Genomic DNA, 15,775 nt, shown 5'->3' with positions numbered 1-15,775 from the left:
CACAAACACACAGCTGGAGGAACTGTGTTCTTTGTCTGTCGTTACACAAATATGTGACTCCCAAAAATAACAAAGAACATGCTGCTTTATTCTGCTTTATTCTGTTCTATTCTGTTCTATTCTGTTCTATTCTGTTACTGTGAACACTATCTGCAGTTCAGTGTTGTTCTGTAAACTTCTAATTACAATATTTTATAAAATGAGTCACCTGTGAGTAATTGAAGAAAATAAACTCTGCCCATTGAAAAACTATTAATATTAAATATTAAAAATAAATGCTTTTAGTTATTAAAGTTTCATCAGGTAACATGTTTGACAAAAAGGGAAAATGCAGGTGAGGAGCAGTTTAATGAATGTAGTTTAAACACAACAGGTCACAAAACAACACAAAGCTCAGAATGTTCTGTTCTCTGTTCTTTAGGAGAACAATCAGAGTCTCTGATCTCAGGACACAAGAACAGGCTGAATGTTTGAGGAGTTCTATGTGTGTAATGAAATATAATGTTCATTTAATCAGACAATAGTTCTAAACTGTAGATTCCAAAAGGAGACTAATATGCAAGAAGATATGTTGTCACCAGTTATTGAATAAATTCACACTGACTCATCATGAGAGCAAAACATTGTATTTAATGAGCTTTTACATTGAGCGTACGCAGTGAAGTTACACAAGAAATGAACATAATTAAAATACTTAAAGTCAACATTTTTAATAAATTAAATCTTTTGAGCGCCGACAAAGCCTGCAGGTTAATTAAATCAGGTCTTCAGAGATCAGCAAGTTTCTTTAGTTAGAGAATGAAAGCAGGAAGTCTTTGGTGCAGAGAGACGGGTGAAACTCACCTGTGTGTGTGTGTGTGTGTGTGTGTGTGTGTGTGTGTGTGTGTGTGTGTGTGTGTGTGTGTGGAGGGTGGGGTAGGATCACTGACTTCAGGACATCCCGTCTGCAGGATTTCAGTCCATCAAGACGTCAGGTTGTAAACAAATATCAAATTAAAAGAACATTCTGACGTCGGAGGATTTCTTTTGTTGGGAGATGAATCGAGTGTCGAGTCTTCATTTGAAATGCAAATGAGGCAGCAGGTCTTTCGGGTCTTTCGGGTCTTTCGGGTCTTTCGGATCTTTCAGGTCTTTCGGGTCTTTCAGGTCTCTGCACTTTGTTCTGATGACATTCATGTCATAATGTGAGGCTCCTTGTTTAATGGTTGTTAATACAGCGGACAGCAAGCTGGACCTGGAAGATAACTCAATGTATTATATCTTTGAGATGTTTGAGTCAGAAACAGACGACGTCCTCTGAACCATCAACTACTAAACTAAATCATGTTAAAGGGTATGTCCCATTTTGGTAGGCCTCAGTACTGGGTTAGCCTAGCTTAGCATGGTGCCTGAAAGCAGAGAGAATCTGCTACAAGACCCACCAGTAACAATGCTGCCGTCTACACACACACACACACACGGTGTGAAGACGTCCTGATGTAACGTCTATTCATCCTGCAGCATCGTCAGCACGCTCTACAGACATTATTATTATTATTAAACATCTTGTCTTTCTGCAGCATTTAAAAAGTGTGATCAGTAATCTGATCAGGATGTACTTCAGTACTATTATGAGGTACTTGTACTTTACTTTCTACCTCTCACAGTTCATATTACTACGATGAGGCAGCTTCAGTTACTTTTGCCGATTCAGATTAAAACTAAATATAATCAACTAATCAATGATGATGTATTATAATATATTATATAAAGTCATTAAAATGAGCTTTAAAGTGGTGAACACATTAATGCATCAATACTACAATATTCTGCATTGTGAGTACTTTTACTGAAGTAACATCTTGAATGCAGGACTCTTATGATATTATGACTTCTTGTCCAAAAGTTTAAAGATGAAGATGATGATCCAGTTTCTGACATTAAAATAGAAACTAATAAAACAGATTTGACTTAAGTTAGCAGATAGAAATAAAACAGTGAAGGACCGAGAACGGATCCCTGTGGTTCTCCTACGGGTTCTAAAACGCCGGAAGGAGCTATGAAACGATCTTCCTTCAGTGGAACCAACAGAACCAGAACTAAACAGTGTCTGCACTATAGTGAGTGTCACCCGCTGTTAAACATATACAGTATTATTAGTTATTATAAACATATTATTTTCTGTTTCACACTGCATTTCAACTTCCATCTTGTTTTAAATGTTTGTGGCTGCAGTCGTCACCGTGATGACACACACACTCACACACTCTCTCTCTCTCACTCACACACTCACTCCCACTCACACACTCTCTCTCTCTCACTCACACACTCACTCCCACTCACACACTCTCTCTCTCTCACTCACACACTCACTCCCACTCACACACTCTCTCACACACTCACTTTCTCTCACACGAACCACTCAGAAATCAATAATTTCTCCTTCAATCATTTATTGAATGTCTTAAATAAGCAGCTCATATATGAATACTCATGTGGAACTCCATTGCGTCACTAATAACAGGGCATCATAAAAACATGTCGTCACACGTCCGGTTACATCACGGACAGGTGAGCAGAAACACCTGCAGCTCAGGTAGTCCTGAGCGTCACGTGCAGCTCCTCAGTTCGTTCTCTTGTCGGTTCAGTAGTCACGTGACATCACAGCTGTTGTCACTCACGTGACGTGTCATAACAAAAACGTCCCCGCTCTGCAGATTCAGGACCCGCAGAGTCCACCTGCACAGTCCTCCCGTCCTCTAACGGGAGGCCGTCCGGTACCAGTACCACACGCGCCTCATGGCCAACTCAATGAACCACGTGGGCATCAGAACACCCCGGTCCGGTCCGGTCCGTCTCTCCACTCAAACACCGTTACTCGTCTTCAGCAGAAGGACGCTCGGCCGTCTGGACTGTTTGCACTCGTTCTCACCGCTCCTGCAGCGGTCTGACTCGGTTCGGCTCGGCCCGGTTCGGCTCAGCGGTCCTGCATCTGCAGACACGGAACCCACTGGTTCCTGCAGCGGCTCTCCTCACAGAAGCTGCTGATGTTCTGCAGGGCCGGAGACTGCAGCGGCTGCACCGGAGGGTTCTGCAACAGAGAAGAGAAAGACGGTGAGGCTTCCGGTAACACATCATTTATTCATTCACTACGTCACAATGTGTGATGATTTAACTCTAACGATCAGCAGGTTGTGTTCTGGTAGAGGGGGCTCGGTGGACTTACAGTGACCAGGATGCAGTGCAGGTCCCGGGGCTCATTCCCGTTCCCGTCCCCGGTGTCGTCCTCCAGCAGCGCGGACAGACGCCGGACACCGGACACCCGCAGGATGTTGATGTCGTTGTCGCAGCAGAACGCCTGAAGCAGCGTGAAGTGGATCTGCAGCGCGATGTCGTCTTCATCCTCCTCATCGGTGGCGAGGACGCACAGGACCACGCTGTCCGGGTCTCTGCAGGAGGAGGGGGGCAGACCGGGACCACGTCAGCGTCATTATGCTCTCTCATCATTATTATTAAAGAATATGTATTCATGGTTCAAAGCTGCACAAATCAAACTTACACATTCATGAGTTTGGCGGACTCGTAGACCCCCACCGTGAGAGAGTCCTGCTTCTGAGCCGCGACCAGCAGCTCCTCCAGAGCCTGAGTCACCGTCTCCATCCTGCGGGGACAAGAGGCGGTTAGAAACGTGACCGAAACCCGCAGAGCGCGCGCACACGAGCGGCTCAGAGCGCAGATTATTGTTAATAAACTGTGATAATACAGATAAATAGTGTAATGTGATCCAGGATCATGATCCGGTCTATAGGGATCATTGCACCACGTGCCAGTGCGCAACTACGCATGGATACGCGTCAGAAACTCACCTTTTCTCTGTGCTGTTGGAGCCGATGAACTCTTCCAGAGTCATGTTGAAGTCGGTTAAATAATCCACAAAATCCAGGATCAGAAGAAATTATCCACAGCGCGAGGAGGCTGCAGTTAAAATCCCGGAACAGAGTCCCAACGAGCGGTAATCCAGATCGGTACGGAGGTCCAGCAGAGTCCGGTAAAGCGGTTTCAGAGTTAGATCCGTGAGTGAGGAGCTGTCTGCCTCTGAAGCTCAGACTCTCGGCTCTTTATTCTCTCTGCCCGCAGTGGGCGTCACCCCGCCCGGCACCTCCGCACCTCATTGGTCTGCCGCTGTCAATAGATCCCCCGTACCCTGCGCTCATTGGCTGAGCGCGCAGCAGACGCTGGTGATCCCACGTGGGTGGTTTCGGAGAATCCCCCGCTCTCTCCTCATCCTCCTCCTCCACCTCCTCTTCTCGCACCCTCCGGTTTGTTTACCGAGTTTCTCTCCGACTGGAGGAATTTGCAGACCGGCCTCCCCGCTCCTCCTCCCCGCCCCTCCTCTCCGCTCCTTGTCCCACAATCTGCTCACCTGAATCCCCCCCCCCCCCCCCCCCCCCCCCCCCCCCCCCGTTACAGAGCACGAGCCCGCCGCTTCGTGCAGCTCGCGGAGGCCTGACAGACAGCCGGTTGGGCAACAGGAGGGTTCCAAATAAAAGATGGAAAAATAAGCGCGTGGAGACTCACGAGGGGAAAGTCACGAGACATTCTCACACTTTTAGAGTTTGGTGTTGGTTCATAAAGCTCCAGAACAGTTTCTGTTCTGGAGCTTAGAGATGACCAGGACCTCAAGTCTGACGTAACGGAACACATGCATCATAAAACATAATCATGATCATAAAGTCGATATTATTGGATGCAACGTTTTTAAATAAATGCAGCAGCCATTCTGCCCCCCCCCCCCCCCCCCCCTGGACTGTCTGCAGAGTGAAACCAGGTCTCAGGTCTCAGACGCCCCCCCCCCCCCCCCCCGCGGCCCCGCAGTGACACTGCAGCAGTGAAACCAGCAGGACATGTTGGGGCACGCTGAGACTCTGTGGAACTGGTTCCCCCAACTGGAGCTCATGCAGATGTGGAGGGGTCCCGGGTCCCGGAGGGGGGCTGTTGTTGTGTGAGGACCTGATGGTCTCTGGGAAGGTTTCAGGGTCTGTTGAGGGGGTTTTGGGTGCGTTTAGGGGTTTTCCTCAGGATAGGTTCTGCAGGTCTTTCTAGACTCTGGTCTCGTGGGTCTTTAGCGGGTCTAGGATCCTTCAGGGACTCTTAGAGTCTGTCTGAGGCTCCAGGGAGACCGTGGTGGACTCTAGTGGATCCTTCAGGGGTTTCCAGACTTCAGTCTGTTTACTGACAGAAACCCTCCACACATGTTCAATATGCATAAATCATAAATCATATTAATATGAAGCTGATCAATGAAAGAATCCAACATTCATGTTTCTCTTTGATCTTCATTCTGAGTTGAACTCTTTACACTAAATATGAAGAAGAAGAAGTTTAATATCAAATAAAAAGATTCCTGAAGATTCTCAGTGTTTATTATTTTTACATGATTAATAAACTGGAATGAAATTATATTTCTGTAGTTTCTGAAAATAGTTTCAGGGTTTGTGAGTTGATGGGAGACTTTGAGGGTGTCTGGTGGTCTAAAGGTGGTCTCTGGTGGTCTCTGGTGGTCTCAAGGTGTAGCGCATTAGTCTACGTAAGAGACCACGAATAAGCCGAAATGCGCCCTAATTGCGTGGTATCGAATCCTGCTCGTGCCCGTTTTGACTCGTGATCATTACATTACAGTCACGTAGCAGACGCTTCTATCCAAAGAGACTTACAGTAAGTGTATTCAACATATTCAAGATAACTCGTCACCAGAAGCATCTCCTTTAAACAAGCATCTAAGAGCATAAACCAGAGCAGACGTACAGTGCAGAAACAAACGAATGCAATACAAACTAATATGAATACAATAAGTGCAATAAGCTCGTATGAATACAATAGATGCTGAGTAAGCGGCGAGTGGAAGGCTCAGTACTAGAAATATGTACGTCAGCAACTAAAATAACCATAGGCGGCCTATGTTACAGCATTGGTGGAAAGTTGATTATATTTTCTTTTATTAATCTGAATCTTCAATAGTGCAGTAGAAAGTACAATATTTGCCTTTGAGGTGAATTGGACTAGAAGTATAAAGTAACATGAGATGTAAATACACAAGTAAAGAATAAGTACCTCAAAGTTGTAATTAATTACGGTCCAAACTAAGGAGCTTATGTGATGATGAAGCAAACACAGAATGTGACTAACAGGATTATTATTTATGAACATAGTTTAGAGTTCAGAAAATCCTCTCTTGGGTAGATATTCAAAGTTGTAATTTGTTTGAGTGAAGTTGTAATAGCTAAATAATAATGAGGAAGAAGATGAAGAAATCAACACAGAAAAGTCAGTTTTATATTCTTTATTATAGAAAAACAACAAAAATGACGATAATAAAGTGTAACATAAAGGACTTAAGTATTCAAGTCTATTAATTTTCGTACAGCCCAAAATCACAAATTTGCCTCAGAGGTCTGTACACGTACGACATCCTCTGACCTTTATTTATGTAAAGTGCAACATAAAGAAAGTGAAGAAATCAAGAACACAGAAATATCTGAACCTGTCGTCTATTTCTACATAGTTGAAACAACATCATGATGACAACAAGTAACAGAAGAGACTTAAATAATCAGAAATACAGTAAATAATAAAGAATATTCTGTGTACATGAAGCTTATGAGCATTGGAATACTGGTGTGGGATCATTGATCAGGTGACAAGACCGTCAGAGTGAAGAGACAAGATGGTCACGGATCAGATATCCAACAATATGTTACACATGCGGCCCCGGCCTTAAAACAGTGACTGTTGTAAAGCCAAAGAACACACACACACAACAGGCTTCTTTTTCCCGTAACCCCGCTTCTTCAGCATCGCCCTCCATTCTTCAAATGAGGGTCAGACTCTGGACAGTACCAGCTCCCAAAGTACTGAAGGTGTGATGTGGCTTTCTGTCTTTGGTGCACTTTCTGCAAAGGATCACGTCTGTCTTCTTCACGTACTTTCTCGTGACGGTTCCACTTTGCTCCATCTCTTCTTTTCTTTCCTGTACTGTTGAGTACTGTAAGGAACAGCTGAAGGTAAACTGGGGTTGGGAGAGTTGAAAAACATCACCTGTGAGGGTCCAGGCACTACAGGAAGCCCCACGGATGGGAAAAAGAAGGGGAAGGAGACGGGCGGTCTCTTCTTGAGAGTTGCTTCTCCTGCAGTGTTTGGTGGCAGGAGGTAAAGGTGGAGCTCAACCAAACTGCCAGAATGCAGAGATGGCCCTTTCTGCAGAGCCGCAGGAAGCTTCTCTGGTCCTGCTGAGGGTGCATCTGGAGCTGGGATACCCTGCTGCAACATGTTTTTTTCAAGTGCCCTGCCACGCCTGCTGAACCTGGGAAAACATAAAACAACCAATATTAATAAACAGATTGCAAACAGCTGAATACCGCTCTGCTCACTCCTCTTCTTCCAAGACTGTGGTAACGTAGTGACGGGGCATGATGGAGGACTCAAACGCAGACCAGAACAGAAGTAGAGTGAAGCGGGAATTTAATGATCACTTAAATCAGAACATGAAACTTACAGGAACACAGGGAATCCACGGACGAGACAAGAGACGAGGGGGAAAATCCAGCAGAGCCGAGACAGGGCAGACAGACAGACGTGGGGACAGGACGAGCCAAACGGGCGGGTAGACATGACAGTGATCTGGCAGTGAGTGACTGAGAGGCAGGGGTTTAAATAGTGGCTGGTAGAGGCAGGGGAGGCTAACAGGTGCACTGAATGAGCTGATAGGTGAGTGAGAGATAAAGTGACAGGAGAGAAGAGGCAGAGCTGTGACAAACGTGAGCTGCTGAGTTTAACACATTGCATTTTCACAAACATATCTTCGAGCATACCTTCGTGTCAACATTAAAGTGAGAAAGGCTCCGTCTATAACCAGTGTTTGTTCTGTCAACACGGCGGACCCTCCACATCTACGTATCAATGTAGATATGAAGGGCTCATTGTAAGTGAATGAAAACACTAATAAATAAATAACTACGTGATAATACACTAATGACAACATAGTTATGAATGTTATATTTCATTTCTACTAATATATCCCTCATAATGCTACACACATTGTACCTTTAAGCAGTAATACACAAGAGGGATCAACTGCTATGTGATCATGACTGTGATGCAGCAGCATGTCACATTAATAACAGATCACACCCTCTCATGTATGCTTGCTTTAGTAAAATAGATTCTTCATTTAGATTTTCATTTCATGTGTTGAGCCAGCCATCATGTTATAAAACAGATTACAGCTGGAATGCAAAACTGACTAATGGAAGCGATGCAGAAAACATGCTCACCATTAAAATATGAGTGTATGAAGCATGCTCATATACTCACCACTGTGTGACTGTTGCAGCAACCAACTGATCAAGGTAGTTTAATCTTTAACAATGTATCTATAATGCAATATATATATATATATATTATAAACTGAGCTTTTTTGTATCCTCGATCTTCAAAGGTAACTGAAGTTATTAATTACATGTAGTGGAGTAAAAAGCACAATATTTCCCTCTGAATTGTAATCGAGTAGTAGTGAAATGAACGTTACTAACAGGTGTCCAGTAACGTTGTTACGTTGTTACGTTGTAAAGGTTACAACTCACAGACGAGAGTACTGTTTCATTTTAATTTAGGTCTTGTCATGCTGTATGTAACATTACTTTATTGTGAATGAATGAATACATAAAAAGAAAAGTAAAATAACAGTAATGGCGGACAGTCCCACTTAACGTTAGCTCGCTACGGTAATCAACAAGCGGGTTAGTTTGTTAACTCTGTTAGTTAACGCTAAAGTAACCCGACACAAACGTAATATCAGTAACGTTAGACCAGCTAAGTATCCTGAGTACTAAAATCGCTATCTGTAATGTAATACAGAGATGACAGGTGACGTTCGTTAGGACGCGTTTCATCGTTAGTAAAGAGTTACCGAGCCACGGGTCATTCATTCAAATGTCGATATATCTCAATTAATTTATATTGACAGTAGCTATAAAGGATTGACTTACTTTCGAAATGTTGTTAAGATGAAAAAGAATCAGGCGGCTCGTCCTCCACCGCCGAATATAATCGTTTTCGGTCGTCCTCGTCATTCACCGTGAGTGTTCGCGAGCTCGAAGACGCCGATTGGTCAATTCTTGGTTGATTCTAAGACACTAAGATCTTTGAAGTCATATCACAGCTACATGACACGCAGCACTCCAGTCTTCAGTGTGACTTGGACCATCTCCAATCTTGGGCCCAAACAATGTGCATGTTATTTCATCCAGATAAATGCAAAACAATGCACCTCGGGAACACCAACCCACAACGCACATACACAATGAGGAACAATGATGGCACAACCCACCGGCTTCAAACCACACAAGAAGAGGAAGACTTGGGTGTAATTATCGACTGCAACCTCTCATTCTCCAGGCACATCCAAACCCAGGTATCCAAGGCCAACCGAGTGTTAGGAGCGATCAAACATACGTTCAAGTCCTTGGATCAAACATCATTTCTCCACCTGTACAAATCCTTGGTACGTCCTCACCTCGAGTACGCCTCAGTCGTCTGGTCGCCCAAACTCAAGCGGGACAAAGATGCCCTGGAACAAGTTCAGAGACGCGCAACTAGACTAGTGCACGGCCTCTCAAACGTCTCATACCCAGAAAGACTCGCCAGCCTCAACTTGCAAACGCTTTAATTTCGACGTAAACGAGCCGACATGGTCCAAACTTTTAAAATACTGACAGGAATCGACAGCGTACAGTCTGACAGAAGTTGTGAAGTATGTGGCAATAGTATGTTCAAAAAATCCCTCAGCACCAATACAAGAGGTCACGATCTGAAACTACAGCTACAACACCAGCCTGGTCCACGGAAACCTTTTTTCTCAAGTAGAACAACACCAGTATGGAACAGCCTGAGTCAAGGAACAGTTAGTGCCTCCTCAGTCAACGCATTCAAGACCAGCCTAGGGAGAGAATGGCAACACCATCAAAGCCTACACCAACACATATTCTCCTACTAGTTCACCGTCCAGTCTCACGTTCTGCATTAACACATCTAACAAACCTTGAGACTCAACTAATTACGGATGAGGATCAAGCCATCACCTTGGTTTAGGGTCTCAATACTCTTAAAGGGTACCTAATGACCTTTACTAAAGGTCAATTACTAAAGGTAAATTCTTGGTTGCGATACGAGCACCGATTGGCCACAGCGGACACTTCCTGGTTGATTTGTGGTTACAGACTGAACGGTGATTGGATTTCACAACCAAGAATTAGTTAGACTCACGAGCTACATGGAGGTCTCTGGTGGTCTCTCGTAGTCTCTGTTGGTCTCTGGTGGTCTCTGGTGCTCTCTGGTGGTCTATGTTGTCTCTGTTGGTCTCTGGTGGTCTCTGTTGGTATCTGTTGGTATCTGGTGCTCTCTGGTGGTCTCTAGTGGTCTCTGGTGGTCTCGTCATCTTCATTAATCACCTTTTAATCAGTTTATTCAGATTTCATAATCTATAAAACAGGAAGTTATTTGTTGCCGTTGAAGGTAAAATAGAGATGAAATCCTCTTCAGGGCTCTGCTGCCCCCTGCTGGTCTGATCCGGTTCCTACAGGATTTTAATACTTTATTATTGATTATTAAACTTTGAGTACTTTGAGAGTGAATGATCAGCTGATGGAAACTTGTAAACGATTAATTAATGAAACAAAAAACTACAGAAAGCTCTAAAATAAAAATAAAAAATACATGAAATAAAAATATTTATAATTGATAGAAGTTGATTTAAAATACTTCAAATTCAATCAAGTTTTAAAGCCTGAAAAGTGTGAAACTAAAACATATAAGAAACATTTAAACGTATGAAGGTAAAGTTGAAATAACTTCTAAATGAAGTTTTAGAAACTTTTATAAATATTATATATATTTTATGAAATCAACAAGAGCAACAAAAGCAATATGTGTTGAAATAATACTCCATGAATAATTGAAGCCTCTCTGATTGAATGAAACTCTTCCCCAGATTGGACTTAGTACGTGTTGTTGAAGTCCAGACATCATGAAAGGAAACACTAGTCCGGTTCATATCAGTCCGGAGGAGCTCCGTGGATCTCATGGAGCTGTGTTCACCGTGTCTATAGACACGTCTCTGTTCACTACAGCTGTATCAACCTATAGACACACGTCTGTTCACTACAGCTGTATCAACCTATAGACAAACGTCTCTGTTCACTACAGCTGTATCAACCTATAGACACGTCTCTGTTCACTACAGCTGTATCAACCTATAGACACGTCTCTGTTCACTACAGCTGTATCAACCTATAGACACGTCTCTGTTCACTACAGCTGTATCAACCTATAGACACGTCTCTGTTCACTACAGCTGTATCAACCTATAGACACACGTCTCTGTTCACTACAGCTGTATCAACCTATAGACACGTCTCTGTTCACTACAGCTGTATCAACCTATAGACACGTCTCTGTTCACTACAGCTGTATCAACCTATAGACATGTCTCTGTTCACTACAGCTGTATCAACCTATAGACACACGTCTCTGTTCACTACAGCTGTATCAACCTATAGACACGTCTCTGTTCACTACAGCTGTATCAACCTATAGACACGTCTCTGTTCACTACAGCTGTATCAACCTATAGACACGTCTCTGTTCACTACAGCTGTATCAACCTATAGACACGTCTCTGTTCACTACAGCTGTATCAACCTACAGACACATGTCTCTGTTCACTACAGCTGTATCAACCTATACACACGTCTCTGTTCACTACAGCTGTATCAACATATAGACACACGTCTCTGTTCACTACAGCCGTATCAACCTATAGACATGTCTCTGTTCACTACAGCTGTATCAACCTATAGACACACGTCTCTGTTCACTACAGCTGTATCAACCTACAGACACATGTCTCTGTTCACTACAGCTGTATCAACCTATAGACATGTCTCTGTTCACTACAGCTGTATCAACCTATAGACACGTCTCTGTTCACTACAGCTGTATCAACCTATAGACACGTCTCTGTTCACTACAGCCGTATCAACCTATAGACACGTCTCTGTTCACTACAGCTGTATCAACCTATACACATGTCTCTGTTCACTACAGCTGTATCAACCTATACACTAGTCTCTGTTCACTACAGCTGTATCAACCTATAGACACACGTCTCTGTTCACTACAGCTGTATCAACCTATAGACACGTCTCTGTTCACTACAGCTGTATCAACCTATAGACACGTCTCTGTTCACTACAGCCGTATCAACCTATAGACACGTCTCTGTTCACTACAGCTGTATCAACCTACAGACACATGTCTCTGTTCACTACAGCTGTATCAACCTACAGACACATGTCTCTGTTCACTACAGCTGTATCAACCTACAGACACATGTCTCTGTTCACTACAGCTGTATCAACCTATAGACACGTCTCTGTTCACTACAGCTGTATCAACCTATAGACACGTCTCTGTTCACTACAGCCGTATCAACCTATAGACACGTCTCTGTTCACTACAGCTGTATCAACCTACAGACACATGTCTCTGTTCACTACAGCTGTATCAACCTACAGACACACGTCTCTGTTCACTACAGCTGTATCAACCTACAGACACATGTCTCTGTTCACTACAGCTGTATCAACATATAGACACACGTCTCTGTTCACTACAGCTGTATCAACCTATAGACATGTCTCTGTTCACTACAGCTGTATCAACCTATAGACACACGTCTCTGTTCACTACAGCTGTATCAACCTATAGACACGTCTCTGTTCACTACAGCTGTATCAACCTATAGACATGTCTCTGTTCACTACAGCCGTATCAACCTATAGACACGTCTCTGTTCACTACAGCTGTATCAACCTATACACACGTCTCTGTTCACTACAGCTGTATCAACCTACAGACACATGTCTCTGTTCACTACAGCTGTATCAACATATAGACACACGTCTCTGTTCACTATAGCTGTATCAACCTATAGACATGTCTCTGTTCACTACAGCTGTATCAACCTATAGACACACGTCTCTGTTCACTACAGCTGTATCAACCTATAGACACATGTCTCTCTTCACTACAGCTGTATCAACCTATAGACATGTCTCTGTTCACTACAGCTGTATCAACCTATAGACACATGTCTCTGTTCACTACAGCTGTATCAACCTACAGACACACGTCTCTGTTCACTACAGCTGTATCAACCTACAGACACATGTCTCTGTTCACTACAGCTGTATCAACATATAGACACACGTCTCTGTTCACTACAGCTGTATCAACCTATAGACACATGTCTCTCTTCACTACAGCTGTATCAACCTATAGACATGTCTCTGTTCACTACAGCTGTATCAACCTATAGACACGTCTCTGTTCACTACAGCTGTATCAACCTATAGACACACGTCTCTGTTCACTACAGCTGTATCAACCTATAGACACATGTCTCTCTTCACTACAGCTGTATCAACCTATAGACATGTCTCTGTTCACTACAGCTGTATCAACCTATAGACACGTCTCTGTTCACTACAGCTGTATCAACCTATAGACACGCGTCTCTGTTCACTACAGCTGTATCAACCTACAGACACATGTCTCTGTTCACTACAGCTGTATCAACCTACAGACACACGTCTCTGTTCACTACAGCTGTATCAACCTACAGACACACGTCTCTGTTCACTACAGCTGTATCAACCTATAGACACATGTCTCTCTTCACTACAGCTGTATCAACCTATAGACATGTCTGTTCACTACAGCTGTATCAACCTATAGACACGTCTCTGTTCACTACAGCTGTATCAACCTATAGACACACGTCTGTTCACTACAGCTGTATCAACCTACAGACACACGTCTCTGTTCACTACAGCTGTATCAACCTATAGACACACGTCTGTTCACTACAGCTGTATCAACCTACAGACACACGTCTCTGTTCACTACAGCTGTATCAACCTATAGACATGTCTCTGTTCACTACAGCTGTATCAACCTATAGACACGTCTCTGTTCACTACAGCTGTATCAACCTATAGACACGTCTCTGTTCACTACAGCTGTATCAACCTATAGACACATGTCTCTCTTCACTACAGCTGTATCAACCTATATACATGTCTCTGTTCACTACAGCTGTATCAACCTATAGACACACGTCTCTGTTCACTACAGCTGTATCAACCTACAGACACATGTCTCTGTTCACTACAGCTGTATCAACCTATAGACACACGTCTCTGTTCACTACAGCTGTATCAACACTAAACAAACTCATTTAACGGCAATAAACCATATCTACGTAATGATGCGGATTAAAAAGTCTGAATTCATGTTCTGTTAGTTTTCTCCTCAAGACGACAAGAAAATAACGTTTAGAATGTTTGTTTCCTCAAAGGAGTCTGGATCGATCGGTGCTATGCTAAGCTAACATTGTAGCAGCTCCATCACCACTCAACATAACGTCACACAGGCGTAAATACGGCGTCTATTCATTGTTTGTACCGTCTGGTTTACACACATGTACACACATAGTCCGGTCTCCACTACCAGGAGGTATCGTGGAGCTCTGGTGAACACAGACGGATACAGGATGTCTTTCCTGATTTAACGTCAGGTCGTCAGTGATGACAGGAGGAGCATCTCACCCCTGATAGGCTATCGCGCTGCAGCGCCCGCCCCAAATGCTCTCATTGGTTGAGACGCGTGATGACGCCCATCCCAAGCCAATCCTGATCAACATCCCGCCCCTCCTGTGAGCCATGCTCTGTGTCTGTGTGTTCAGAGCCAGAGAGCAACTGACTTTCAGAGTAATAAAAAAAATGTAAAACTGCGTTAACGCGCGATAAAGTCATTGTCGGCGTTAATTAATAATGCGTTAACGAGATAACACGTTAACTTGCCCAGCACTAGTATAAAGATAAATGGGAGCTGAGAGGAGGTGAGAGCAGCGATCACCTGAAGACACCATCAAGATTCAAGAGGAGGAAGTTTAATGTGACTTGTATGTAAAATTCAGAAGTTTACTTAAAGATTAACATGAAGAAGATTTAGATGCTAAACATACATTTATTTAACAGAGAAAATGGATTAATTCATAATATATTAATCATAAACTAAAGTCCTGTTTCAGTTCTGTGATGTTTTTGTTTATTAAAGTTGGAAACAAATGTGTGAAGTTACTTATTAATCAGCTTCAATAACTACTGTGAATTAGTAATCATGTGCTGATAATTTAGACTGAAAATATCTGTAGGAACGTCCTGTTGTTCTGAACTTCAAAATAAAACTCCACTGGTCTCTGATGTTTGTTTGGGTCCAGACCTTTGAATCGATCCACTTCACTGAGTGAGTCGACTGATCCGTATTATGTAGCGTCTCGGTTTAAAAAAGCAGTCGACCAATGAGAGCTGCAGGCAAAATTACGATCAGCCAATCAGAGCCAGGCGGTTCTGGATTACAGCATGGTGGAGTTAGCTAGCTAGCTAGGTTTAGCATTAAAGCAAGGGTGGAGTTAGCTAGCTAGGTGTAGCATTAAAGCATGGTGGAGTTAGCTAGCTAGGTGTAGTATTAAAGCAAGGGTGGAGTTAGCTAGCTAGGTGCAGCATTAAAGCATGGTGGAGTTAGCTAGCTAGGTGTAGCATTAAAGCAAGGGTGGAGTTAGCTAGCTAGGTTTAGCATTAAAGCATGGGGGAGTTAGCTAGCTAGGTGTAGCATTAAA

General features: G+C 43.4%; 1 protein-coding gene and 1 long non-coding RNA gene across 2 annotated transcripts; both read right to left on the bottom strand.

Annotated features, from left to right (window-relative positions):
* Positions 1-2,421: 2,421 nt before the first annotated feature.
* Positions 2,422-4,172, bottom strand: LOC142935017 (growth arrest and DNA damage-inducible protein GADD45 beta-like). The gene is made up of 4 exons (XM_076079079.1): positions 3,846-4,172; positions 3,539-3,640; positions 3,206-3,428; positions 2,422-3,070 (listed from the first exon to the last, which is right to left on the bottom strand). Exons 1-4 carry the CDS (start codon positions 3,887-3,889, stop codon positions 2,957-2,959), a joined length of 483 nt encoding a protein of 160 aa, XP_075935194.1. The 5' UTR covers positions 3,890-4,172; the 3' UTR covers positions 2,422-2,956.
* A 2,132-nt stretch (positions 4,173-6,304) lies between these two features.
* On the bottom strand, positions 6,305-11,417 carry LOC142935013 (uncharacterized). The gene is made up of 2 exons (XR_012947748.1): positions 10,300-11,417; positions 6,305-7,339 (listed from the first exon to the last, which is right to left on the bottom strand). It is a non-coding gene; the product is annotated as an uncharacterized LOC142935013 (long non-coding RNA).
* Between the last annotated feature and the right edge of the window lie 4,358 nt (positions 11,418-15,775).

This window comes from Anarhichas minor, unplaced genomic scaffold (assembly GCF_050575085.1).
Source record: "Anarhichas minor isolate MPS153535 unplaced genomic scaffold, ASM5057508v1 ptg000070l, whole genome shotgun sequence".
NCBI lineage: Eukaryota > Metazoa > Chordata > Actinopteri > Perciformes > Anarhichadidae > Anarhichas > Anarhichas minor.
The sequence above is the reverse complement of the archived record's forward strand: the minus strand, read 5'-3'. Positions and strand labels throughout refer to the sequence as shown.